This window comes from Amphibalanus amphitrite, unplaced genomic scaffold (assembly GCF_019059575.1).
Source record: "Amphibalanus amphitrite isolate SeventyFive unplaced genomic scaffold, NRLGWU_Aamphi_draft 000517F_arrow, whole genome shotgun sequence".
NCBI classification, from domain to species: Eukaryota; Metazoa; Arthropoda; class Thecostraca; order Balanomorpha; family Balanidae; genus Amphibalanus; species Amphibalanus amphitrite.
In genome coordinates, this window is record NW_024882011.1 from 44,438 (window position 1) to 72,046 (window position 27,609).

The 27,609-nt window shown below is 52.6% G+C and overlaps 1 protein-coding gene across 1 annotated transcript in view; it reads right to left on the minus strand.

Moving 5' to 3' along the window:
* LOC122393137 (dedicator of cytokinesis protein 3-like) overlaps window positions 1-19,384 on the minus strand; it is a 34,852-nt gene extending 15,468 nt beyond the window's left edge. The window contains exons 1-7 of the mRNA XM_043388812.1: window positions 19,198-19,384; window positions 17,320-17,500; window positions 8,654-8,750; window positions 6,475-6,623; window positions 1,353-1,437; window positions 866-901; window positions 284-429 (exon numbers count right to left, since the gene is read on the minus strand). Of these exons, the coding sequence (XP_043244747.1) occupies window positions 284-429; window positions 866-901; window positions 1,353-1,437; window positions 6,475-6,623; window positions 8,654-8,750; window positions 17,320-17,500; window positions 19,198-19,234 (731 nt within the window). The 5' untranslated portion in view covers window positions 19,235-19,384. The remainder of the gene's footprint in view (window positions 1-283; window positions 430-865; window positions 902-1,352; window positions 1,438-6,474; window positions 6,624-8,653; window positions 8,751-17,319; window positions 17,501-19,197) is intronic.
* Between the last annotated feature and the right edge of the window lie 8,225 nt (window positions 19,385-27,609).

Consider the following 27,609-nt stretch of genomic DNA (forward strand, 5'->3'; position numbering starts at 1 on the left):
CCGTCGGCCCGGCGCCGCTCACAGGCGGCGAGGCTGGGCAGGCTGATAGAAAATCACACACTGAAAACACCGCTCTGTGAACCGAGTGTGCATCACAGGGTACTGAGAGCTTAGATCTGGCAACACATTTCCTCGGACTTGGAGCAGAGTAGGCGGACTGACTTCACACTTCTGTGGACTGCTGGCACAATACAGCCCAACTAATTGGGAGTACCAGAATATTGACAGCACGGCTCATCAGAACCATACAGCAATGTATTCCGCATACAGCGCGGCCACCTACCTGACAAAGCGCGCCCTCTTGGCGTCGTACAGCGAGAAGAACAGCTGCGCGTCCTCGCCGGTGAAGTACACGAAATCCCGCAGCGCCAGGTGAAGGTTGTGGGCCGCCGCCTGCTTGGTGTCCTTCTTACGCAGCGTGCCGCGGATCTGGGGAGCGATCAAAGACAGGGTGTCTTAGTGACGGCACCAGACTGATACAGTGACGTCACCAAGCTGACTCAGTGCCGTCAGCAGCAAGCCACCGGCAATCACAGCGAAGGATTATAAGGAGTTGAACTATGAATGCATGCAATTCACACATCCAGCCAAACGTGATAATACAGTCAACTCACCATTCATAGCTTTATGAAAAAGACAGCATAAACTACACGGATTCCGTTATCTCACACAGCTATCATAAACGCATGTTCACTGTTCGGTGAAAGATAGTACGCGCTATGAAAGATATCGCGGAAGCCCCGCTGATTCGGGCTGACTGGTTATCGTTCTTTTTGCCAGATAGCAAGGTCGGCCAAGTCCACTGGCCACGGTGAAGCCCGTAGAACGCCGTTACACACGGAAACACAGACTAGCGCCCACTTACCGACATGCCCTGTGATGTCTCCAGGCTCTGAGTGTGCTGCAATATAGAGAGAGGACGAACATCAGCCCTGACAGCGCCCGGACAGCACAGAGACGAGTCTCTGAGGTAACCACGGCAACACAAAGATGATGGACATTAGCAGACGACGCCCCGACAGCAAGAGAAGACACAACGGACGTAAGCTCAACGGCGACACAGAAATAGCGAACATTTATGTACTCCGATGGTAGGAACCCGACAACATAGAGACGGATCACTCACGAGTAGGATGTCTCGTTAACACAGAAATAATGCACCTCTGATATATGTAAAGGCTTTGACGGCACCCCGACTGAGCAGAATCCCGAAATCCTAACACATCACGTTCAGCCAGTCAAGCTTCCCACGGGCTGTCGGTTGAAGTGCGATCTCCCGTTGTCTGGTATGTGATAGAGCGGTATCTCCCTCCGCCGGCTATTTGATGAGCGGAGACAGGTGGCGTGCGTACCACTTGATGAAGTGCCACCACGGAGAGGAGGTCCGGGTCGACCATACATCCATCGACCCGGGGTACTAGGTCCAGGCCCAGCTGCCTGTAACAGACAGGTCACATGAGGTCAGATCACGCCAGACGCGTCATACATGATATCGGGTCAAAGGTCATCGATAGAGGCGACCGAACACATTACGGTCAACACGTGAGTAGAGACAACGCAGAACGGTTGATAGGAACACGATGAAATGGCGATTGGTGACTCATGGGTCAAAGGTGGGTTAAATGTCCGACAGTCTCGGGCAGGTCATTTAAATAGCACCTGGTTGTTATCAGTAACACCTGAGCCCACTTCAGAGTCGGCGCGGCGCCGCCTCGATGACTGATATCACAGGCAAACACCGCCGTGCCTCTGCACTCGGTCAGGTGCCCGGTGGCGTCAGAGCCGACAGCTCAGCAGGTGCCGCCGCCGCCGAGGGCGCACCCTTCAATGGCGGTGAGACAGAGGGTAAACTTGGGCGGAAACGACGGAGCGCCCGGTGAGCTCTGTGCCCCCGTGACTAACACGGCGCCGGACCACTGTATTCGTAATGTCCTTCTTACATTCCATCATAAGTGAATGATCACTGTTATTGTCATCACCTGGATCTGCACCTGACTGGTGAAACTGCACTAATTGGTGACACAGCGCGATGGCGCCCTCTAGGGATGACCGCCGTCAGTCACCAGCCGGCGGCGCCGGAGAACGCCCCCCCCTGCCTGCAGGCGCGCCCCGCCCCTCTGCGGGAGGTGGTAAACACGGGGCGGACCCCACGTCACCGCCGTGTCCACAGGAATGTCACTACGAACGAACGCCGGCGGGCACAGCAGTAAGCCGCTCTCGGCAGCCGCGGGGCTGGGTGGGTGAGTAGGCGGGGTCAGGACAGACGCGGTCATACAGACCAAAGGCAGCCGCGGCCGACCAACACACCTCGAATCTAGGGATTGGTCAGCTCGCAACGTGTCGCCGCTTGCACCCACATACGTAGTTTGTATGGCATGCATGGGATCGCCACTGTGTCGGTACCCCGTCACCGCCCCTGCCAGTGGACAAAGGCCCCGGGCGAGTGGCACTGTTACACCTCCCCCCAAATTCCATCTCCCAGTTGCCTCGCACAGAGATTCACTCCTCCCATCTCTCAGCTACCGTTCATGATGATGAGCGGGGCAGAACGGACCGGGCACAGTGACGCCGGGAGCGGGCGGCGCGTCAGCCGAGACGCCACACCACCACAGCCGGAAACTATTACCCACTCGGGCGGCCCGGCCCGTCGGCGAGTTCCGGCCCGACCCTCCCCGCCGCGCCGGTCACGGGGACACTCATACCCGTACCGGAGACGATCCAGCGCAGAGTAAACACATCAGACCGGCGCGGCGGGTCGGATTCCAAACCGGGTGAGGGCTGACGGCCCGGGTCAGAGCCGCTGCACCGCAGAGGGCTGCGCAGAGCACGGCGCACCCGCCGGGGCAGGTCTGGAACACGAGAGCGACTCCCGCAGCGCAGAGCCCGCTGACGCCGCGGGCGCACACGAACTCCCAGGCTCCGTTCGTCGCCGCCGGCATGGAAAGACGCCGACCACATTCCGGCGCCACCGCAGCAGGCGTTTTCACTTTCGGACCGTGTCGGCAAACAGCCGCGGCGGGCGGCAGAGGTCGGCCTTCGGAGCGCAGGAGATATCGGCGCTGCGGCCTCCTCTCGAGCCTCCCTCCTCGGCTCGAGAGGAGGCCGACCGCCCCTTTCTCCGCGGAAGCACCGCCGAGCTGGCACGCAATCCATCACCGATCGGTCGTCAATTGGCAGGACAGTGGCACCATGCCTAGACAGTGGCACCATGCCCGAGGCGATATGTAACGAATCGCACGCGGCCAGCGTCCTCAGAAGCCCGTTTTTCCTCAGTGCACTTATCTTCCGACAACTTCATTCACCCATAAATAAAGGAATAAACTCCCGACTCCGGACTCCATCCCGCTAAATGTCCCACGCCCCTCCCCTCCTCCCCAGTCCGTCCCGCCCCGATGAGCCGCGGTCGACGGCGAGCCGCCCGGAACTGAAATACGACCCTCCTCGCCTCGCCGGCCGGCGGCGGGCCTCGAGGGCGGACGGGAGCCGCTGTGACCGTCCGCAGCCCGCGGTCCGACGTCGGCCGCCGCCGGCGCTACTGGCCGCCACCGTCAGAGAGAACTGCGGCGGCGGCAGGCGGTCCGACTCCATCCCCTGGCTGACACCGTCACTTTACTGCCGCCGCTTCGTCATCATCTATTTCTGTGACGCTACGGGGTCCGACTTCGGACCCCGATGAGGTGTTAAACTGTTGGACTGACACCCAGATAGGAGAATGAATGACGAAGATACAACGGAAGTCAGGAGACAATAGAAAATGTGTTCTCCTGGAGGCCAAAGTCCGGCCGATTCCGTACCCTTCTGTATGCAAAAAAAAAAAAAAAAATGTTGACGTTTTGGGGTTCCCAAACCAGCATGCTGAATGGCCTACAGTCCAGCTGACCTCACTATTTCTGTGTGTCAACCGATTGCGTTGCGGTTCTTAGCGAGTGACCGGAAGACTTGTTTATAATAGGCATCCTCTTAGACTGTAAATGTTTATGGGGCAATCCGTAGTTCTCACGGTGCGATACAGTTTATAGGGCTACGCGTTTACAGTAACCGCCTGATAGCGTTTGCTTGCTGATAGATGCCTGTATTTGTCGACCGAAGCGTTTAGAGCACGGCCACCGGTGTGGCGGCATCCGATGTTTGCTCTCTCGAAAAACGCTGACGTCACGTGCGATAAAATTCGCCGACCGGACGGGAAAGCGGCCGGGCCACGGCGGCGGTCCAGACCGGCCCCAGGGCATTGGGTGGTTCGTCTGAATGGACACTTTTACCGTCCGTAGGGGGACTAGGTCACGAGTGCATATTATGCAATGTGCATTTAAACGGTGCACGACGCACTTGACCGTTATCGGATGTGATTGGTTATCATATAGTCTACGAAGGATAATTAGCAAATATATCGAAACGGTCTAGCACATATCTTATCTTGAAAACAGAAACACACCTGGCCAATATTTGAGCCAATGCAATTTATCTATTTATTTATTTTATTTATTTATTCAAATAAATCGCCAACAGGCTCATGGCCCATTAACAGGTGAAGTCATACTACAACATAAAATACACACACAAGGTTAACACTAACCCGAAGACACGCACTCACTCATTCGCAAATAGATGACACTTAAAAATACAGAGATTCATAAAAGAGATCCAGTAGATCCAATGTAGTCGTTACTTAATAAAAGTACCAAAGAACACATTTTCGCCATATTGACCCACACTACACGTAGGTAGGGGTATTTTGGAACTATTCTTGCCGGGCGGATTTTATTAAACCATAAAATGAAGCAGTATATGAGCCTCCCATTCATATTCATGAGCCGGTTATCCCGGTGGAAAATAGCGCCCGTCGACCGTCGACGAGAGCGCGCCGGGCAGCCCGGTGCAGCCGCTGCGTCCCGTCCGACCCTGTGGAGACGCTGTCGGCCCCGTGCCGACCCGGCCCGGTCGGGAAGCCGCCGCGCCGGCCCGGTGGGGAAGCCGGCGCCGACCCGGCCGGCAGCCGGCGCGGCGGCGCTGTACTTCCGTCCGCCGTCAGCACGCCGATTGGGGTCGCGGTGGAGCGGGCCGGCGACCGCAGCGATTAGCGCCGAGTCCGGGTCACAGGTGCCGGCGCCGGCAGCACCTCAGACAGGGCCGGCGGCCAGCGGCACCACGGCTCACAAATCGCCGCTGGTGGCACCTGTCAGCGCCGGCGGCACCTTAGTCAGTGCCGTCTGTGACATCTCGGACAGCGCCAACAGTGCCACAGCTCCCACTTTATTGGTGCACCGCGAATGAAGGCCGGTATTTACATACAGACGCACTGCATAAATGACCTTTCGAATAGCAAGACGAAATTTTAGTGAGATATACGCTGCAAAAAGACGGAATTTCAGTTTCAAGTATTCAGCAATGACCGTGCGATAAATAAGGGCAAATTTTCATGCGTCGCATCCAATTCATGCTTTCGATTCCACAAACATTTAATGAGGAATCACCAGTTTCCGTGCAGTGTTATCGCTAACAGTGAAGCGTGAGGCTGCCTTGGGTAAACTCATCACCACTGGAACAGTTCGCCATTGTGTGGGGGTTCGTGTGGAGCCCTGCCGTGCCGCCGCTCCCATACAGACGACCGCCATCACCGCCGACCGATGGGCCTTCCGTTTGACCTCTGTATCAGATGGGCTCCGACCGGGCCACACCCATCGACCACAGCTGAGTGCTTGGAAACCGCTGCCGAACGGACGGAGCGGAATATTGGGCCACTGTAGGCTGAAGGGACGGAATGTCCCGTAACTCACTACGGACGGACAACACGGTCCGTAACCCATCTACAGACGGGAAGGCACGTTCCGTAACTCACAAACAGCAGACAGGAATGTCTCGCACGGCCCGAGCTCCGAACAGACGGACAGATGAGTCATGACAGCGCGGTCCCGCCGACCGCTCGCGCTGGCGGTGACGGTCTCTGACGAGTGACGATGGTGTATCCTATGATGGTGGTGTGGTAGGATACTCCGCGGAGACAGTGCCAAAACCCTGACAGAGGCTGTCACAGTCAGCTGTCGTCAGAGCTGCCGGTGACAGTGACCGTTGGCCTCGCTGGCAATGACAGTCTCTAACAGGTGGTGTAGTGATATGCCTACTCTATATACCAGTGCCCTGATACAGTCAGTGCCAGAACCCTGACAGCCCTGTCACAGTCAGCTGTTGTCATAGGGTAGCTGCTGGCGACAGCCGCGCCGGTGGCGACTGAGCGCAGCCGACAAAAGCAGCTGTCCGTGTCACTATCCCGGAGAGCTATTCCGTGCCGCTGCCACTACCAGCACCCTGCACATAAACAGAACACCTATTGCGCAAACCTGAACCAGCGCAAACGTTCGGGTAGCGTGCCGACGCATCTTATCCGAAAATAACGCTGGTGGTACGACGATTTTTGCTGAAGACTACAGCATGCCTGTCGTTATCCCGCTCTCCCGTCTGCTTCCCGTGGACACTGACCTGTTTCCCCAGTCGATTTTGGCGGTGACCCGGACGCGTAGCTCGCGGGTTTGGTCCTGGGTGAGTGTTCCGGTAAGCAGCTGCCGCCGCCAGTCGAGCAGTTCGTGCATCACCTTCCATAGGGAGGAGACCTCCAGCGACTCCCGGTCCTGGCGAAGGGAAGAGGGAATACGTCACTCAGTGACCTAAGAACACGCCGTCAGCGACAGGGAGAAGACGAGCACCTCCAGCGACTCCCGATCCTGGCGACGGGGAAGACAGACAGCGTCAGTGACATAAGGAACACGCCGTTAGCGGAAGGAACACCAACACCATATACGTGGCATCAGCGATGGAGGGAGTACCTTCAGAGACCCATAGACAGTATCGGGTATCGATGGGCGATACCTCTTGAACGATTGAGTGGCGACACCGTCATCGACCTCCCGTCTGCAGCTAACGGCCGAGTCAGCCAACTGACTGATGGCTAATGCAAAGACTGAAGCAGTTCATACAAACGCCAAACGGTGTCACCCAAATACGCCCTCCAAACACACCCTCCCCGTGAAACTGGGTGGCCCTGATCGGAGCAAATACCAGATATGCAAAGTGCAATGCCATCGAACAAAAGCATGTCTTCATAGACAAGGCTGCCTCTGAACAGCACCTGGATGATAAAAAGACTGAAGCAGGTATGAATGAATGAATGAGGTATGAAGGTTTCACGTCACACCAGCTTCCGACGGGTCAGAACTCTTAAAAAACACTTGATACACTGGCATATGCGACACGCTAGCAAACACCTGATTATTGACACATGCGAGACGGCTAACAAGCGCCTGATAGGCACCAGGTGTGACATTCCAAACACACACCTGCGGGGCAATACACCGACAGAATCACCGAGCACCTGCTTCAAATACACTCGAACGGCAAACATGCGAGCTTGTCTGAATAATATTTTGGTTATCTTTTATGACTAATGATCAAAGGACATAAATGCCATTTAATCCCAGGAAGGTATGTGGCGGCAGAGCGCAGCATCACATCATACCTAGCACACCGCGCCGGTGTAGGCGGCTGGGGCGGCGGGCGGCGGCACCATGCGGTATAGAATAGCCGGGTGGGCGGCGCCGCGACCCTGTCCGTCGAGCGACCTTGACGCGCCGCTTCTGCACACGGTGTCGGCACATTCCAGCTGGCTCCCGTGGCACGCGGAGGCCGTGAGAGGCGACACACAGAGAGAGGTGGGAAGGACACAGGAACGCGCCGCCTCTGCGCGTTTTGTGCCGCGCCTTTCAGCGGGCTCATGTGAAAAGCAGCCACAGGGGAGGTCGGAACGGAGGGTGACAAAAAGAGAGGGAAAAGGAGTGGGGAGGATGAGAGAGGACGGAATCCGCTCTCCCAGACAGTGCCAAGGGTAAACTCGGCATTATCAGGCCTGGTTTATCTTGGACGACGCACAACTACTCGGGGACCGGGACGGATCAATCCGTCTCAGTCCGACTAAAACTGGACCGGATTCGCTCGCTGTCTGATCCGATTCCATCCCTCTTCCCGTCTGTCGCCGGTCCCTCTGCCAGTCTGCCCCAGTCCCTCTACACGTCAGTCTGTCCCAGTCTCTGCCAGTCTGCCCCAGTCCCTCTACACGTCTCGTCGGCCCCCTGTCCTCTGTCGCCGGTCTCCTGTCCTCTGTCGCCGGTCTCCCTCGCTCCGATATCGTCCCTGGGGCGGCGGCAGCAGACGGCGCGGCGCCGCCGCCGCCAATGTCGGCCCAGAACCCCCGCCAGCCAGTGTCGGCTCAGAACCCCCGCCAGTCGGGATCGATGGGCATGATTAACGCTACCGCCGCGCCGGTACCGTCTGGCCAGACCGTATCGGCTGGCAGCGGCGCAAACTGCCCGAACGGCCAGCTGTAAAGGGCCCAGAGGTAACGGCCTGCACGGAAACGTGGAAAATGAGGCACGTCGGTATACAAAGGGCGGGGACTGACGTTGTCAATACAACCGAGAACACACGACGCCAGGCAAACGGAAAAATGCAATGCCCATGCAAACGGGACAAGCTAAGTCGGAAATACTGGAAAACATGGAGCACTGTATGAGTTGGGGGCATGTGCGGATCTTTTTATGCCATCAAGTTAGAAATTGTACAAGCACACACAAGCACACGGACGCAGGACAGCGTGGGCTGCACTCACCACAAAGAGCTGTTTCCATTTTTCGCTCCACTCGCGCAGCACCTGTGTAACCTCGGTGACAACGCCGTCTTCGATGGCAGTGATCAGCTCCTGGGGCCTGCCGACAGACACAGAGACAGACGGTCAGAGCTGACAGAGCACGGAGATACACACAGAAATACACACTTGAGTTGGTCAGGTTGGGGTATGCAGCAGCCTCGCAACCTGCGCGGTGGGGCCCTTGACGTCAGAGCATTGCGTACTGCCTACTTTGCGCATGTCCGATCACTCCTGGAGTATTGTAGTGTCGTCTGGGATGCGCTGCAGTGACCCACATGAAACGACTAGAGGGTGTGCAACACAAGTTCCTCATTTGGCTCGCATCTCGTTCGGACCATCCCACAAACTGCCTGGATTACGAACATCTACTGTCTCACTTTCAGGTTCCATCCATCTAATCGAGATTTCATCAACACGACCTCATGTTTTTATTCAAGATTTTCCATGGTCAGATTGACTGCCCGCAACTGGTCACAAGGTTCTCACTCTCAGCACCTAGTAGAAGGGTGCGCAACATCAGGCTGTGGAATATCCCACCAGCACGAGTCAATACTGTCAAAAACTCTATGTTCGGGCGAATTCCTAATATGTAGCTGTAACGCCCTCGTAGCCGCGAACAGTACAGTTGACTTTTTCACGGCAACACTTGGAGCCTTCAGAACTGCTGCATATTCATTCGGTCAGGCCGCCAGTGTGTACTAGCATGTTTCCTTTTAGTGTATACTTTTAGCTTGTTTTCTTTTTAGTGTTGCTTATAGTAGATACCTACCTATGTTATGCCGTGCTTTTAACTACAGTGTTGTGAATCGTTTGTGTTTTCACCTCATCTTGTTTATGATTTTACGTTCTGTTTTGACTGCACCTGTTAAAAGGGCGTTTGCCTGTGGGTGCTTGTAGTAAACACAATACAATACAATACAATACAATACAACAGGTGGGCCGTGATCAGCTCCTAGGCCTGCCGACGGCACACACTAACACGATGGAGCACAGCCACGGGACCTGGGACAGATACGGTCAGCGGAGCCTGTGCCCGGGGATCGAGACACAGTGTGAGCTGGTAGCGGCATTCGTAAAATGGACGCGAGATAGAGACCAGGTGACGTTCGTTCGCTGTAGTGCGTTCCGCGATAGACGAAGGTATCGCAGGCATGTGCCCCTGCGTCAATGGTCTCCCGAAGTCCAAAGATACACTCGATATGCCGTACATACCAATTACCGGCAGCCATCTTTACCGTTCACCACATAATTCTCGTCATTCATCTCCCCACTGTTCTCGTTCTGTGGGGTGAATTGAGATAAATGTGTGGTTGGATGCTGGCTGTTGGAGGGTTTGCGGGTGCTGGCAGAGCCCCCGAGACCCGACCGTGACTGCTGGCAGGGGCACCAGCGACCGGTTCACGTGTTGAACTCATTCCGCGGTATTTATGCTAATTGTGGTGAATTCCCGCACAACACCAAGATGCAACATGCTGCTCATAAACATATTAAAGGCTGAGTGAGGATTCACAACATGACTGCGAGCTACCAGCCATGCCTTACGTAAGGTGGAATCAATGACCGAGGCGGTGATGCAAAGCACCGGCCACAACAAGCTAAGCTCCTCGCCCGCTAAGTGCGTAAATATGGGGTGAACGTCAGCGGCCGGCCGGCTCAAACGCTCCAACGTATGACATAACCGGTACTGCAAGTCGGCAAGGAAATGTGGGCGTCAGGCGGTACGACTTTCCGTCTCAGCGGCTACGGTTGGCTGGACAGACAGTACTGGGCCAATGGTGGCGGGTGTCCCGTGCGTTGCTGAAGCTTAGAGGACGTTCCAGGGTCCCGCCTGTTGTAGTTCGTTTCAGGAAGATGTTATGAAAGAAGGACAGTCTAGGAGGACGTTAGAAGTTGCGCAGCGTGGTGGACGTCGTATCACGATGGCTGCGCCGGAGGCGCTGCTAAGAGGGCTGTAACAGAAAGACGTTCAATCGCCGTCCTGGGCGGTATTGGAGGCCATCCCGGTCGGTGTTCTAGGGCCGTCGGCCGTCGTGGGAGGGCCGAGGGCGCTGGCCGCTCTATTTCTGCCGACGACCCCCGCAGCGGCGACCGACGCGCTCGCCCCCGTCTGCCCGCCTGCAGGGCGATTCAACCGACCAGCCGCCGCGCCCAGCCACCCATCTGCCCTCCGACGGACGTCTGGCACCGGCTGAATGGGCTGAAACTGGGGACCGCATGAGGTCGGGGCAGGAGTTGGGACAATGTTGGGACGGGCCGACTGCGCCACGGCCCGGCGGCTGAGAGCGTATATGTGGATGAGCGCCGACCGGAAGAGGACGATAACACCGACATAATCCAGGCGGCTCCTGTCTTCGGGAACTTCAAGTCCCTCAGTTCAACTTCAGACGGTCGACGACCCCCGCCAGTGACAGTGGGCGGATGCTAATAAAATCCATGTAGCCGAGCTTCAATCAGTTTTACAGTCGTGAATCAGCCGCAGGATTGATGGAGCGGGTGCTAAGTCCGCTGTGCCAAAAGGCAGCGTGGCTCGTGGTCACCGACTCGTAGCCCTTCATCAACCGTCCACTAGATAAATAAATAAACAGCCGCACACCAGCTTCACGCGGTGAGACTGTGCGACCACCAGATGAGTCCCAGTCACTGTCACTGTCAGTGTCAATGCCAGTTACTGTCACTGCCAGAGTTAGTTGTCAGTGTCAGTATAACAGTCCTCACTGCCGCTTTAACAGCGTCGCCGTGCGAGCAGGTCCTATAGCAGCAGGCCCCGACGCCCTGACGCTGCTACAAGCCAGATTAATAACGTTCTGATACACCCCTTTCGGAGCTCATCAATAACTGATGGTGCCGATAAGCGCGCGTGCTGTGCGTGACTCTCCCCACCCCACCCAGCCCCGATGTAATATCGGAAAATCGCGCATTAAGGGTGCATACAATATATCATAATGATTAACAATCAGGGGAAGGGGTCACCCCAAGAGAGATAGTGGGACCCTGGACGGCAAGGCTAGCTCTGCTGCTCCCCTCTCAGCGCTGACGGCCCCTGACGTCCTGAGGAAAGTGCCGTCCCTTTGTCCCTCCCACCACGCTGACCGACAGGGGCGCCCTCCCTGCAGCCATGAGATGCCGGTCAGCAACAGCCAGGAGTGTTTGACGTTCGCTTTCTACGCCGGTCGACCGAGGCGGCCTGTCTGACCTATCTTACGGCGCTGCCAGCCAGTGAAAGTGGACGGCGACCGCTGAGAGGCAGGTGGGCTGGGGTCGAAGTGCTGCGTGTCAGGTGCCAGTGGTATTGGCTCCGGTATGTCGGCGCCGCTGGCGTGTAGGACTGCCTGGCATCTGCAGAGGCGGAATATTTCCAATATCACACCAAGCGCGCCATACCAGCAGCCACAGAACAGGTGGCGGAGTGTTCTCCCGAGCGGAGACACTGCGAACTGCGAGTCACAGTGACGGTACAAGAGTCAAAAGTGACCGAACACCACCGAGATTCGATGGGACGGTTGCCGTGAGTGGTCACTCGAATGCAGTCATTGGTACTGGCGCTGTAACTAACGAATAAAGACGGAAACGATAGCAGTTTGCGGACAATACACCATACTGGTGACTGGTGATGAGCAGCAGTCGGGTCAGTGGCAGCGAGCTCGAGCGTCCAACAGAGATAAGCTTTTTCAAATGAAGATGGATTGTGTTCATCAACGGCCTCTGCTAGTCAACCGTTTAGGCTGTTCCAGTGCAGTAGTCGCAACCCAATGCTTGCACTACGCCAGTCGCTGCCCGGGACTGCACCACTGCACCAGCCGCTGCTTCAGAGCGCCGTGCCCAGGAGAAACCATTCCACCGTCCCCACCCGACCACCACCCCCAGACCACCGCCAACACCACCAGACCACCATCAACCAGCCACAACCGCCTCCACCGCCGCCGCCGCCGCCGCGGGCCCGATAAGGCGGCAGTTGGCATTCCGCGCCGATCGGCAGTCACGAAAGGTGGCCGGGGGCGGACTTTCTCGGATCGAATATGGCCACGGACTCCCTCCCCTCCAGCCAGTACGGAGCACACGATTACCGCCGCTGCTGATGGTAGACATGCCTGGTAGACTGGGGCAAAGCAAGGGTCAAACTGAGGAGGAACCATAGGTGAAGTGTAGATACATACCAATAACCAAGCATGCCAATGGATTGCGGAGCGTCGGTTTGAACCTTGCGTCCCCAGCAGAATCGAAGTTATGAACAAGGGAGCTGTAGGAAGAATCGGTTTAAAAGCTAGCTGTTGTCAGTGATTGTCGGCATCGGAGAATGCCGACAATCACAACGTGATGCACAAGATGCAACGTGGTGAGGTTGCAATACTAAACTGGACTGATGTGAACCGGTACCGACACTGAGCGGCGGCAGTAGCCAGAGCAGGAATTTCCTGGTTAGAACGGGAGATGACACTGGGGCCCATGGGGTGACGCATTGTCGGCTCATGAGTTTGTCCGATCCCCACGGTGATCCATTGAGTTCGGTAGTTCAACCCGCTGCAACTGTCTCATGGAGAAGTTTTATTTGAGACAATTGTTAATAAAGCGTACGAAAGGCCATATTTACTTTAATGCGAAATATTACATTAAACTAAATGATACTTTAATTTCAAAAAAATCTTTAATTTCATTTAGTTTAATGTAATATTTCGCATTAAAGTAAATATGGCCTTTCGTACGCTTTATTAACAATTGTCTCATGGAGCTTATCAGGCATTTAATAGCATACGCAGCAAGTTGGTGACTCCTTGCTGACAAATGAGTAGGAGACTCGGAAAGTCAGCAGTTGGACAAATACAACTATTTGCCGGTCACTATAGTCTGACTGAACCTCAACAGCAGTCGTTTCGGCCACCGGCCTCTAGCCCAGCCAATGAAGCTGTCGGTCCAGCAGTCGGAATCTGTCAGACGTCGGTACAATCGTCTGGGCTGCCTGTTCAGCAGCTAAAACTGTCTGTCCAGCTGCTGAAGCTGCCTGTCCATCCGCTGAAATTGTCAGTCCAGCCGTCCGGCCGGTCCGTAGTCGGTCGTCCGCGGAGAAACCTCCCGCCACTGGCGGTCGTTTCCACCCACCGAGAAAGCAGCGGCGGCCGGCGCGGCGGCTGAGGGCGGCGGGCCGAAAAACAGGCTGCCCGGCCGGTTTCACTGTGCGCCGCCTGGCAGGACCAGGAACGAGAGCAGGACCAGGACCAGGGACAGGGTGGCAAGCCGGGCACAGCAAACACCATCCCCGTCACCGCCCCCGAGGCGACTGCCGAGTGCCGTGCCAGGCTCAGAGCCCGGTGTTTTTGCACGCTTGGGATGGTCACGAGGCCGTCTGCTGCCCAGTCGTCGCTCTCAACTCCGGAACTGACAAAGAAATGCCATCGGAATGTCCTCGAGCCACTGCTGGGTCTCTGGCAGACGCGGGGAAGGCGCAAAAAAAGTATGAACTTGGCCAGCGAAAAAGCGGAAACGCACTAACTAAAAGATTCAAACATATCAAAATAGAAGCCCAGCATCAGCCCTGCAGACAAAGCATTATGCATGGCCAAGAAAGATTACGTGCTGTAAAATCAAATGAAATACCTATGCGAAACACTGCAGCCTCTCTAACTGCAACATACGGACTGCCAGTCTCTTTCCAACTGCAATATACGGACCCCCCGTCTCTTTCCTACCCCATGGTGCACCAGCGTCGGCGCATTTGTGATAATGAGATTCAGATGACTTCATATTCCGGAGCATGGCCCGCACTGCACCCTACATGCCGAGCGCGGCCTTGGAGCGCCTTGCAGGCCGGGCCTGCCGCATAAATTGGCGTCATCTGCCGCGGCGCCTGTCACGGGGGAGGTCGGGCAGACGCGCCACTCAGACCTGGCGTTAGCCAGACCGGATGTCGTCGACCCACCGCGCCGCGGACAGCAGCGGGTAATCAGCTGATATAACGCTGTTATAAAGCATGGTTATAACGAGTTACAGCGAGACTTCTGGCATTAAGAAACATAGTCCATTAGATTACTAAGTTAGTTCAGAGCAGAAATGCTAACACGGCGGACTAATCAGCTCCGAGACAGAGCGTTCTCCCTGCTCTCCCTGAGAGTGGTAGCTCGGCCGGGCGGGTGTCCGCTGACCCCACTGGGCGGGCGTCTGTCCCCTCCTGCCCCACATCCCGTGGTCGGCTCCTGTGACCGCCTACAATGGGCGTCTCCAGTGGTCCTGCGGCCGACTACAATGGGCCACCAAGGCTGACTCAATTAGCTGGCGAGCAGCGGCGCGGCGGAGACGAGGCCCCCGGCCGCCGCCTCGGGCTTCTGAGACGAGCCGGAGGGTGCGCAGCTGTACAGTCCAGCCGGCCGCGGGCGCGGGGGACTTAGATGTGTGGGGATTCCAGAGACCTCAAACTCAGGAGACCAGATTACATAGAGAAAGGGGGCTCTTTGATCCGCAGTACCAGGTGAAGCGGCCTCGGCGCCCTCCTCCCCCCCCCCCCCACACACACACTGATGCCTCCGGTCCGGTTACCTGTAGGGACGGGACGATGGATGTATGTGCGAGTGCGTGTTTCGAGCGCCGCACCACCTCAATATCCCAATATCCCTCAACATCCCAATCAATACTTAATATCATTGGCCAGTGCTCAGCCATGCAACCATATTTCGGGCCAATGTATGCAAGCTCAACACGTTTCCAATAAATACGAGCCCGGAGCTACCAGGATTTGTCGATTAAGCCCCACAGCCAAAACAGGGCAGACCTTCAACGTTGCTGGGGCAATATCCAATGATACGTGCCACCATGGTGCGCAGTGGCATTAATGCAGGAATGCTGACTGTCCTACCGACGCCATGGCGTGGTGGCATGTGGGCGAGGGGGAGGGGTAGGGCGACGGGCACAGGAAAACGGACACTGTCATCGCGTGCACGCTCCCAGTGCTACAAAGACATCAGTTGCTTACACCGAATGTCATACCAACATTAAAACGGAAGAGGCCTGCTGCAACTCCGGAAACATTATGCATGGTTTTAACGACAAAGCCCAGATCTATTTAAAACGAAGTTTACAAACAGTCTAAAAGAACGTTTAACCAGTTGCATGCATGCATTGGTCACGCCTTGCGGCTCAAGTTCAAGGTGGCCGGGTGGCTCGGGACTACGTCAACTCCGACCGAGCTGGTATGGTAGTCAGTGGAGCATGACAGCGTGAAGGTATGCTTTCAGGCTCTCATGTCGTGAACGACAGGGAACGCTTGCGCTGGTGTCCTGGATCACGGCGACGCATCTTTCCAAAACAGCAGCGAGCAGAGCTGGAGAGCGCGCTTTTCACATCCCATGTATCATGAAAAATGCTTCAGATGTCATAAGCTGGTAAACAAGCGAAAACAATTTGGATATCATCGTGTGCTATAATAGCGCATTTGGCCTGTGGCTGCAGACTCTTCACCCAATTCTTTCACCAAATTCCATTTTAAGTATAAATACGGTACCTACGCTGTTGCTTGCCATGTAAAATGTTGTGGATATGTCAGCTTAACTTCCTTCCTCAATATCTCCGCTGTTCCAATTCCTTGCCTCATCTTCCGTTTCAAACTTCCAGACTAGGACCTGATCGATAGGCGGGACTGGCCTGTCGTCCAGGCTGACATTATAGTCTCCCCTCCCGGTAGGCAGTGGACGCTCACAAAGCCAGTCCGTTACTTAGTCGTCACCTCCCGAGGAAATATCTCTCTTTTACATGTAATCACTTTAAAATGGCTCAGATGTACCGTACGAGTCGTGCGTAAATCAAACTGAACAAAACGAAAACTCTGCTGTTGGAGTAACATCCTGGGAAATCAATACCGTCCATGGAATATGATATTGAGTCATAAAAATATAATGAAAATTCAAAATATCAAATGAGCTGCATAGTTCGGTTCAAAAATAAGAGGGAATCTAAAACATATAAAAACAACGTCCACAAACAATGCATTTATAAATTAATGAACCAGACTAGAGCTTCCGGCGTTTAAAATAGAACAGACATCCACCTGATTTTTCATTTTGTAATGTAGGTACACGCACTGCAATCGAACGGTTCGATCGATGACCGGGCGATGCCAATAAACGAGAACAGCAGCCAGTTTCGACAGACCGCGTTGGATATGCCCGGTGTGGCGGCATTCATCCCTCGCCCCATCCTACATCCGGTCGGCCATCCGTCGAGCGTCGGACACCGTCGGCTCCCACTGGGACGGGTTGGCCCGGCGCCCACTCTCGTCGGGCTCGGTGCCGGCGCCGGACAGCGACGCGCGCTCGACGCTGATAGACCTGTTCGACCTGACAGCTGCGTTCGACCTGACCGTTCGGCTCTGCGGCCGACGCATACGTTCGCGTTGGGTGGAAACCGATGGCCGATTGTCCGAGCTAAGATTACTCTACCATTTTGCTGAGTTGATGAGAATACCTTTTTACCATAGTCCGCACAGCCTCAAAGTGCGCACATAACCGGAAGTTGACCGGAAGGGACCACCTTAAATTCAGTACCCGCAGCCCAGCATCAGGAGACCGCACTCACCCCGTCCTTTACTCTCCTTCCTGTCGGACGGGACTACCCATCGCCCTGCAACCCCAGCAAACGGTACTCACCCGTCCGTTTCGACGCGGCACGGTTTGAGCTGGACGTAGGAGGCGGGGAACAGGCCGCGCCGGCCGCGGTGTCGCACCGTGTAGCCGCGGTACCATCCGCCACACTCCTCCAGAATGTGTACGGTGTCACCGATACACAGAGGCAGGCCATGGCGTACACAGCCCGCCCAGCTGTACACGGCTGGAACAGAGAGACAGACAGAGGTCAGCCAGCCCGCCCAGCTGTACACGGCTGGAACAGAGAGACAGACAGAGGTCAGCCAGCCCGCCCAGCTGTACACGGCTGGAACATAGGGACAGACAGAGGTCAGCCAGCCCGCCCAGCTGTACACGGCTGGAACTCCTTTTTGGTGCCAGATCTCCACTCCAGGTCCGGGACCGGTCCCCATCGGCCCCGCACCTGACACGGACATGGTCTTGGTCCGAGACCCCGTCCCCGAGAACGTGATCCCCGAGAGCCTTCGCCAGCACGTGTCGCACGTGTTAACAGGCGAGGTGGCATTTCTACCGAACAGACATTTCTACCACACAGTACGTCATGACTCATGGGAAACACTGCAGTAAACATATTTTATAGGCTGACACACGGTCATTCCGATACATAAGCCGCACTTTTCAAGAAAAGGGTCGTGTAGCCCATGACTCCGGTTATTGTGATTTTGCAATTGCTTAGAAGTTTTGTTGTGCCTTTATTTGTTTGCGCGCATGTCTGTCTGCATGCGTGTTTGAATGAGCAGACTGTAGACATATTCAGGCATAGTCGGGCTATCCAGTCGGACGGTTGTCACGGAGTCTGGCAGGGCTGTCTAGTCTAAGAGACTATAGTCCAGTCTCACAGCCGCAATCTGACGAGAACCCCAGTCCAGTCTGACAGCCATAGTCCAGTCTGATAGCAGCAGTCCAGTCTGAGGACTCGGTCCAGTCTGACAGACGCGGTCCATTATGATAGCACAGTCCATTCTGACAGTCCCGGTCCATTCTGAGATCCCGCACTCCGCAGTCCAGTCTGACAGTCACGATCTGATCTGAGAGCCCGCAGTCTGATCTCACAGCCGCAGTCTAGTCCGACAGCAGCAGTCTGGTCAAAGATTTCAGTTCAGTACGTAAACCTCAGTCGCTCACCAGTCGCCCAACCAGACGCAGTCTGGTCCGACAGCAAGTCCAGTCAGTCACCTTGGAACGGACAGGCCAGCCGGCCCACCGAAGTCGACATTTCAGTCAATAAGTCGACACTGAACACTGGACAGCCCTGAGGCCAGTCTGGATAGCGGGCAGTCCAGGAGAAATCCACCAGACAGTCGCGTCAGTCCATGAACGTTTACCAGACTGAGACAGTTCCAGTTGCGTCAGTTCAGGAGCAGTCCACCAGTGACCAGACGGCGGACAGAGGAATCTGATGATGTGAGTTCACTGTCCAATCGTCACTGTCGAGACCGTCGAGGTTGAACGACAAACAACGAGCAGGCGTGTTCAATAAGGCACGTGATTGATAGAACACGGCCCAGGTAAATGATGGTCCAGTTACAGCGAATTTGTCGTCCGGCCGGCAGTTTCCGGCCTCTCAGCGGTTTCCCAAGAAAGCGGTGCCCGGAGCAGCTTCAGCTGTGCGAGCCCCTCCCCCGCCCCCCGGGTAGGATCAGCTGGTGGTCACAGCGCCCTGACGACTTTCATTTTTGTCTTCAGCTCAAACGCGACACTGATCTGAATTATGAGAACTGCGTTGCCTTACGTAACAGCACATATGGCTACAGTTCGAGGAATGGCAGCGCTTCCAATCCCCTCCCTCCGGCACGAAAGGGATTCATCATTCGCCTGACATCCCAGCCAAAACAAAAGATGCGACATCACAATCACATGAATCTCATCAATGTCACTTACCAACGCCGAGCTTCCGTTCTGTCCGTTTCGTCCACATGCCTTATTAGGTCATTTCGCTTCAGGGAGGCGTCACGCACAATATCCAAACTCACACCACTGTATTTCAACCGGAGACCGCCACCACACACCCACACCACCCCGCTTTCTCGCTCCCAACTGCCGATGCCAGGTGTGGTCCTACTAACTTGTTCCAGGCTTTTAGTAGTGTTAGTTTCTACTGTGCATGATAAACATAGATATACAGACTATGATGATAAATGTTTGCTGTCTTTCATTGATAAGAAAATTATCTATGAAAATATCAAATAATACTATTTGTTGACAAACATCATGATTTGTGTAAAATGAATGCTAAGAGTACTAGTAAAACTGGTATAGAAGAATTAAGAGACTATCTACTAAATGGAACAGCAGCCGAACTCGCAGGACCGGACGGCGTCAGCCACCTAGCGGTCGACAAAGAAGCAGGAGTTCTTCTGATCGTGCACTAGGTAAGTCAGACGATAGTCTATGCGTTGTGTGTATAGATGACGCCACCAGGCCACTACAGACCAGAGACATCTAGCTCGCGCATGACTGGGGTATTTTCCATAACGCGATTACGCGAGTGACTGAGGGGGGGGGGGGGGGGCTCTCCAGAGCCCCCCCCCCCTCCTATCTCCGAAACTACCGGGCCGATCGTCAAAATTCAAACGGCATCTGATAGCCCTGGAAAAAGTAAAAACTGTCGGCCGAAACCTATTTTCATTGACCTCGAGGTCACCAATGACGTCACAGGTCAGTTCAAAGTAAAAATTATCGGCATTTTTGCTTGTTAACAATTTAGACTCTGGCCGCCAGCTGACAAGTCCGATCAGGCTCATTTTTGGTTTACGCACTCCTTGATATATGCCTTAGATACCCTGAAGGTGCCAAACTTTTCCTTCGAATTTTTCGGGTCAAGGCCAGGTCATCCTAGGTCACGAAAATTGTATATCATGTATCGGTCACGTGACAAATGTTTTATGGTCCATTTTACACGTAGATTTCGAAAATAATGTCGTCTGTGTCGTTTGAGGTCATTTCTAGCTTAACCCGCGCCCCGCTGGGGGGGGGGGCAGAATCTGCCCCCCCTCCCGTTTTTCGCCAATAACTTCGAAACGCGTTACGCCAGCGACGTCAAACTTTCAGTACCTTATCATACATCAATTTGACACGTTCCCTGAAAATTTGAGCGAAATCCGTCGGAAATTTTTTGAGAAATTGACGTTTTAGTGACGTCATGTTCGCCATTTTCGCCTAAAAAACGGCAAAATTTCAAACGCCGCTAACATCTTCATTTTTAAAGGAATCAAGACGTAACAAAAAAGGTTATACGTGATTCTACTTTGTCTATCAAATGGCTATCTCGGTTTTTTGAAAATGTTGGATTTTGGCCAAAATCTTTTCAAAAAACTGACTTTTTTGGAAAAATAATTATAAAATCCAAAATTTTGAGTGTATCGAAAAAACCGGAATATATGTCAGAGAAGTGGTCTATGTGCACCTACATACCAATTTTTAGAAGAATCGGTTCAAAAATGTGGGAGTTATTCAAAATTTTATGACGTCACGACACACAAAAATTTTGAAAAATGATTTTTTTGGAAGTTCTAGACCTCGTACGGAAACAAAAATAGCACCATTCGATTCGTCGTGAAAAACTGCATCAGATAGACACCTTATTAGGCCTTAACAACCAACTTCAAAATTTGACCTCACTTGACCTGACCTTGACCTGATCTCGACCTGAAATTCATCCAGAGGTGGTCCATATCACTTATTGAGTGTGCCTATTGAATTCTATGAGTAAAATGACCCATAAAACATGTGTCGCACATGCCCTTTTCTATATTTTGTTTTTGGTGACCTGGCATGACCTGACCTGACCTTGACCTTGACCTTTGAATGACATTGTATGCAACGAATATTGTCTTGGTAGGCTAAGAACACGTTTTGGGCAATCAGTCTCGGTCCATTCTTCGGCAACTACGGTGCAAGGCCGATACTGTAGAAACTTGCATTTTGTACCCTTGACCTGACCTTGACCTGACCTTTGACCTACTTAAGCAAAAAAATTTGGGCTCTTAAGATCCGCCTTGTTCAGAGCTTTCGATTGCCGTTTTCCCCGTCTTTCTACGACCATCGGTTCGGAAGTTAGACAGGGGGGGCAGAATCTGCCCCCCCCCCCAGCAGGGCGCGTATGGCTGAATAGCCCAGCGGGGCGCGGGTTAAGCTTCCAGGCGGTGGGGGGGGGGGACATTTTTTTGCCCCCCCCGTTTAGTTTTTTCAATATATCTCGAGAACCGCTGCGCCGATCGTCACCAAACTTTCAGTACCCTCCCGGGAACAGCTAACGCACATGGTGACCAACATTTTTTCCAAAGGCTATGATAGATTGGCCGCTAATGACGTCAGAGTGACGTCATTTTTGCCATTTTCGACCCAAAAAAAGGTTTCGCGGGAAGAGCTGTCAGGCCTACAGCTTTAGGGATACAGAAAAATGTTTCAGACATAAAAGGTGTGGAACCAAGAGGGCTACAAAACTGCTATTTCGTTTTTTCGAATTTTTTGGATTTTGACCCCCAAAAATAAAAAAAAAGATTTTTTGAATATAATAGCCAAAAAATCCAAAAAAAAATTTGAGTTTCGAAAAAAACGGAATATATGTGATAGTCCCTACCGCCTTCTATCTACATACCAAATTTGAGATCGATACCTTTTTTGGCCAAGTTATAGCGAAAAAAACTTCAAAATTGATGACGTCAAATTTTCAAACTCAATTTTTAGGAATTCTAGACTTCGTAGCGCAAAACAAAGACCACCATTAGACTCCCCGTGACGAGCTGCATCGAATCGATACCCATTTTATACAAAAATATCAACTTTGAAATTTGACCTTTTTTGACCTGACCTTGACCTGACCTCCACCAGAAAGTGACCTAAACCGTACCTGATGGTCTTATAACCAACACCATTGAGTTGGAAATAAAAAACTGGCCATAAAACATGCATCGCATAACCTTAGTAAAGTTGGGCTCATGTGGTGACCCTTGATGACCTTTGGTGACCTGACCTGTGACCTGACCTGGTATGACCAGTGACCTCTAATAGCAACATATGTACTAGACAACTGACGCCTTATCGCTGATTTTCGAAAAAATGCGTTTTACTCGGTGTTATAGCGCTTTCCCTAGAAGCCCCGTGAACAGTGAAACATTTTATCTTTGACCTGACCTGTGACGTCATCGGTGACCCCGAGGTCAATGAAATTTTCGACAAATTTGACAGGGCTATCGAACACCGTTTGAATTTTCCGGATCCGTCCAGTAGTTTCGGAGATACGGAGGGGGGCAAAAAAATGCCCCCCCCCCCCACCGCGCGGAAGGTGGCTGGTAGGCCTGCCGGGTTAATACCTGTCAAGACCGTGTTTTTATTTCCGGAGGGTATATGAAAGTAAATTGCGAATCAAGTATCGAATGACTGATCAAAGTACCTAAATAGGCATTACATGAAGGATCGTTAAAGGTAGTGTGCCAGCTTTCCTGGACCGTATGGAGTTAATGGCCCAGATAAGGAGAACCGGATTTTTAGAACTTATCCATACCTTCAAAACTCATGGAAACGTCTTAAATTCTTCAAATTTTGAGTACCCCAGTGCGAAATTCGCCCCGACGGGTTGTCGGTCGTACCCCAACCACATTTCACACCACTATGAACAATAAATGCACACACTGAAATCGCTATTACCGATATGCTCATCCAATCAAGTTTCGATAAACCCGTTCATCATCATCTCCTGCGGTTTCGAACACGCCTGTTAGGTGGTGCGGTAGACCGCGCCCAAAGCCAGGGCCCCGGTAACGTGAGTTAGCCGAGTCGGGGCAGCGTGCGCTGACCCAAGCCGGGGCCGCGCGTCCTCCCGGTGTCATGTGATAGCCCGGGGCTGCCCGCGGGGATGCAGTAGACCGCGCCCAAAGCTGCGGCCCCGGCTTGGGTCAGCGCACGCTGCCCCGACTCGGCTACCTCACGTTACCGGGGCCCTGGCTTTGGGCGTGGCTTCTGCTCATACTTTGTGGTGCGGTGGTGGTGCGTCGGGCCGCGCGCTCTGACTTCGGCCAAGAAAAATGCGTCAGCTGATCATTGTCATTTCTGCCACTTGCGTGTGGTGGAATGGGGTCATAACTTAAGAGACGGCTTTTTCATATCAATTATTTTACATAAAATCATATTTCAAACCATAAATAATGTTCGACAGCCAAATAAAAGAAACAATACCAATACAGGCTTACAGTTCGACTAACGTAACAGGCTCGACATTGTGTTGTCTACGATTAGACAGCTGATAACTCATTCCCGTACGTCGTAACTCTATAATGACCTTTGCTTATTGTCACATGTGCGCCGCATTCGCGATTGTTGCCGACGCCTGTTTGCAAGTCAACCCACTACAGTTGTTATACATATCGAAACACCGATAAACTTTTAGGCGAAAAAGGCACTATTCCAGGCCCATTTTTTATTTTCTTTGCGATATTAGGTAAAAACAGAAGCTTCTTATCCTAGGAAAAATAAAATGGGAAATTTTTCAAAGGTGGCACACTACCTTTAAATGAGCGCGGGTCTTCTGGCTTGTTTCAGAGTCAGCCAAAGCTGTGGGACAGCTTCGTGGACTTATGAGCTGTTGTGATCACGGCCAGCCAAACAGTGGCGAACTCCAACGAGACGGCGTCGAAGTGATTGATACAGGACAATAATCTCATAAGGGACAATAATGCGGACGCACTTGGTTAGAGTTTTTTTCTGTTGAAAAATCAAACCTGAATTTTCTGAAAACTTTCAAAAGCTGTGCTGCACTTCTTAAAGGCCGTTGTCATGATAACAAGATCTTTGTTTGCAGTAGCACCATGCATGGTGATTTCCTGTTTCGTATATAGGTTGACTACACCAGTGCCGCAGTGCGAGTCATTATGCGCAGGAAATTACTTTGGGATTAGCGAGTTAGGGGATCACTGAGACAGTAGAATTTGATTTGATTATGTATCTGGTGTTGGATGTTTCCACTTCATTTAGTGTGTTTCACGCGTTGCTGCTGCTTAAGTTTTTGGTGTACCCTTTGTTTAAGGCATTCGAAGACACATGTTCTGTTCCACTTGTGGTTCTGCGTTCTGTTCTAACTCCTACAATAGGTGACAAATTGTTTTGTGCTTATTAGCGGATGTCTTATTTTGCGAAACAATCGAACCTTGAGCTTGTGCATCGCGAGATGCAAAAGTGCTAACTTAGCCGTAAATAGTGATTTTCGATTTCGTTATACTTGGCTTACGACACCAGTGTTTCAAAAATGCGAATAAACATGTCTTGCATTCGTTGAGGCACTTTGTTTGGACATTTGCAGGAAGCTACGGATGTTATGTATCCTGAAATATTAAGATTAGTCAACGGTATTATTTTAATATGCACGTGTTTTAATACCTATAATATGGTTTATAAAAGTAAAATCGTTGTATTAATAGAATCGTAGAAGTATATTTTTAGTAGATGAGGAGTGTTTTCGTAGATATACCATGGGTGTAAAAAACCTCCTTCAACTGCTCAGATATGTACTATTTGTTGAAAAGGTCTTCTAGGGTGTTTTTTAACCGCGTAAACGGGGTAGCGAAAGGGTAATAGCATACTTTTAAAAAGAGCTTCAGGGTAATTTAACACCGTTAACGTTATATCATGGTGTAGTAAAACACCCAACCCTCCTAACAGTGTTCTATTACCTTCTTCTTGGTGTTCATTTAGAAGCCAATGCGAGTAATTTAAGCGGGGAAGGGACTAAATTAACCTTCCTCAAGTGCTCAGATATGTACTGTGCAATTACACCGCTAACGGTGTCAATATTTCTTTGTGTGTGAGGGTATTGCAAGTTTCGTGCTGATCTGTGAAATGGTTTAGAAGATATTGCCGAAAAAGAAATATAGAAGATATTGACTGGGGGGCCTCTGTAGAGCCCCCCCCCCCCAGTCATGCGCGGGCTAGATTGACGTGGCTCGACCGAAGATTACTTTACCGTCGCATGTGTGCGGCGTTTGCCCACACCGTTCCGTGCTTCTATCCTCAGGATACTGAAATGCTTCTCCTCACGCCGCAACCCCCTCGGGGCTGGACAGGCAACTTTATCTCATGCGGGCTGCTCCCTTGGAGCGGCACCGCTGCTCCCGAGGGAGCGCACCTCGTAGCCGGGTGCAGTGAGTACGTACCTTGGGGCTGGGTGGCCTGTCCTCTGGACGGGCTCAGACCCGGTGACTCACTATAGGGTGCCTGCCCAGACCAATGTCTCCCCCTATATCCTGTCCCGTCATCCTCCCGGCTCTGAAATGGTCTCATTGGACCGAAAGGGCCTAACCCAACAAAACAAAACAAACACAGCGACGTTTGCCACTTGCCAGCTTCTAACGTTTTTTTTTGGGGGGGGGGGGGGTCGGTTGGACCCCCTTGCTGTTTGGCCCCTGATCGAGCTAGAGCTTCGCGGAAAAAACGAGCGTGCTGCCCGTGACGAGAGAAAGCCGATTATACTCAATTTTAAGGTCCTAGGTCATTGGTTGACCTTCCAGGCCAGGTCAATGACCCAAAAGTCGGGAAAATCGGGACGTGCTAGAAAGTCGTTAAGTGTGGCTGTTGCGGGGCTTTCGGGGTGCTGATCACGAATATCGTGTTAGTTTTGATCACAGATGATGTCTTCAAGCATTTAGACCAGGTCGGGTCAGGTCAGGTCAGGTCAACCAGTAGGGGTTGTGACGGGTATTTGGAGTACAACGTGTCGACTGCCTCTGACAGCTTCGTAACATGCTATGAAGGCACCAAAACTACATCATAAATGTTCATATGGTTTCTAAATTCGAATTCAGCTAAAAAAACTAGCATGGAAACATGGAAAACTTGAAAAAGTGAGCCGAGGTCACCAAAGGTCAATGACCTGACCTGACTTTCAGGTGACCTTGACATTCACCCTAATGCATGGGAGCAACATCAAATCACATGTTTGAACGTTTGAAACCACGAAAAGCTTGCAGACGCGCGGTTAACGAGCTGTCATACGCCGAATCGCGATTCCGGCCAAACATGGTCTCGAGAAATAGGTCACAGGTCATAGGTTACTGGGGTCAGGGTCATGAAATTTTTAGAGTAGGTGTAAAATTGATCAACTCGAGAGTACTGAAAGTTTCGTCGGGATCGGCCGCTTTTTGCGCTATAAGGGCATCCGACCCCCCTACACATGCGAGAGTTACTAATACAAAACTACGGCTCGACCCGTACAGTAAAGTGTCCGTCCAGCTTCAACTGCCCAGTTTTCTAAATATCGTGCACTGCCCGTGGTGATACTCCGGCGTAAATCAGTATCGACATGAATGAGTTGGGTAGCCGTAGGAAACCGTTTCATCAAAGTAAAATGACATTCAAGCTCCATTTCTGATCATAATCTGCTTGTTCCCGTAAGTAGGCTGCTAGTGCTACAGCACTACCTACCAGTAAAACGCCTTTTGGGCGAAGAACGAGCGAGCGAGATAGTGAGCCCTGCACGTGCGGAAGGGTGAGAAGGTACAGTCCACAGCAGAAGTAATGTGGGGTTTCAGTCATGGGTATGTTCTGCTTCAGAAGCTTAGGAACGATTAGCCAGACTACAATGAAACTTTGAATGTAGCTTATCTGTATCGTCACCCTTGCAGCTGCAATTTTAGCTATTGACATCTTCTTTTCGATCACTCCGAGTCCGCATTAAATAATCGCCAGTCAAAGCCAATCGTTGAGATTAGTAAAACCCTACATTACTTTAGCGGTGGGCTGTACTTCCAACGGGCTTGTGCAAAGCACCCTTCTAACCGGTCGCTAGCGGTGTGCCAAATTTGAACGCAATCGGCCCAGCCGTTCCCGAGATCTGGAAGCGGCATTCTGCACGTGCGCACGTGCAACTGGGGTCCAAACTGACTTTTGCACGGCACCCTACTAACTGGTCACCAACCGTGTACCAAATTTGAGCGCAATCGGCCCAGCCGTTCTCGAGATCTGGAAGCGCCCCCTGCACGTGCGCACGTGCAGTAGCACCCTAACCGCACCCGATACAGCTATACCCTATAAAAATTACCGCATGACAATCGCCCAAGCGGCTGCTGAGATATGAGCCTCTCAAAATCACTACTTTTGCAAAACAGCTTGAACACCCTTGACTTTTCACGTGGCACGTGCCACGACGGTCACTGAGATGTATCAAAAGTAGTCAATTACGGGGTAAAAGGGATGGGGCTACCCAGCAAAAGAGACCGCAGGCCAATCGGTCTAGCGGTTGCTGAGATATAAGCCTCTCAAAAGCGTTACAGGCCGGACCGGGTCGCTCATACTGAGATTTTT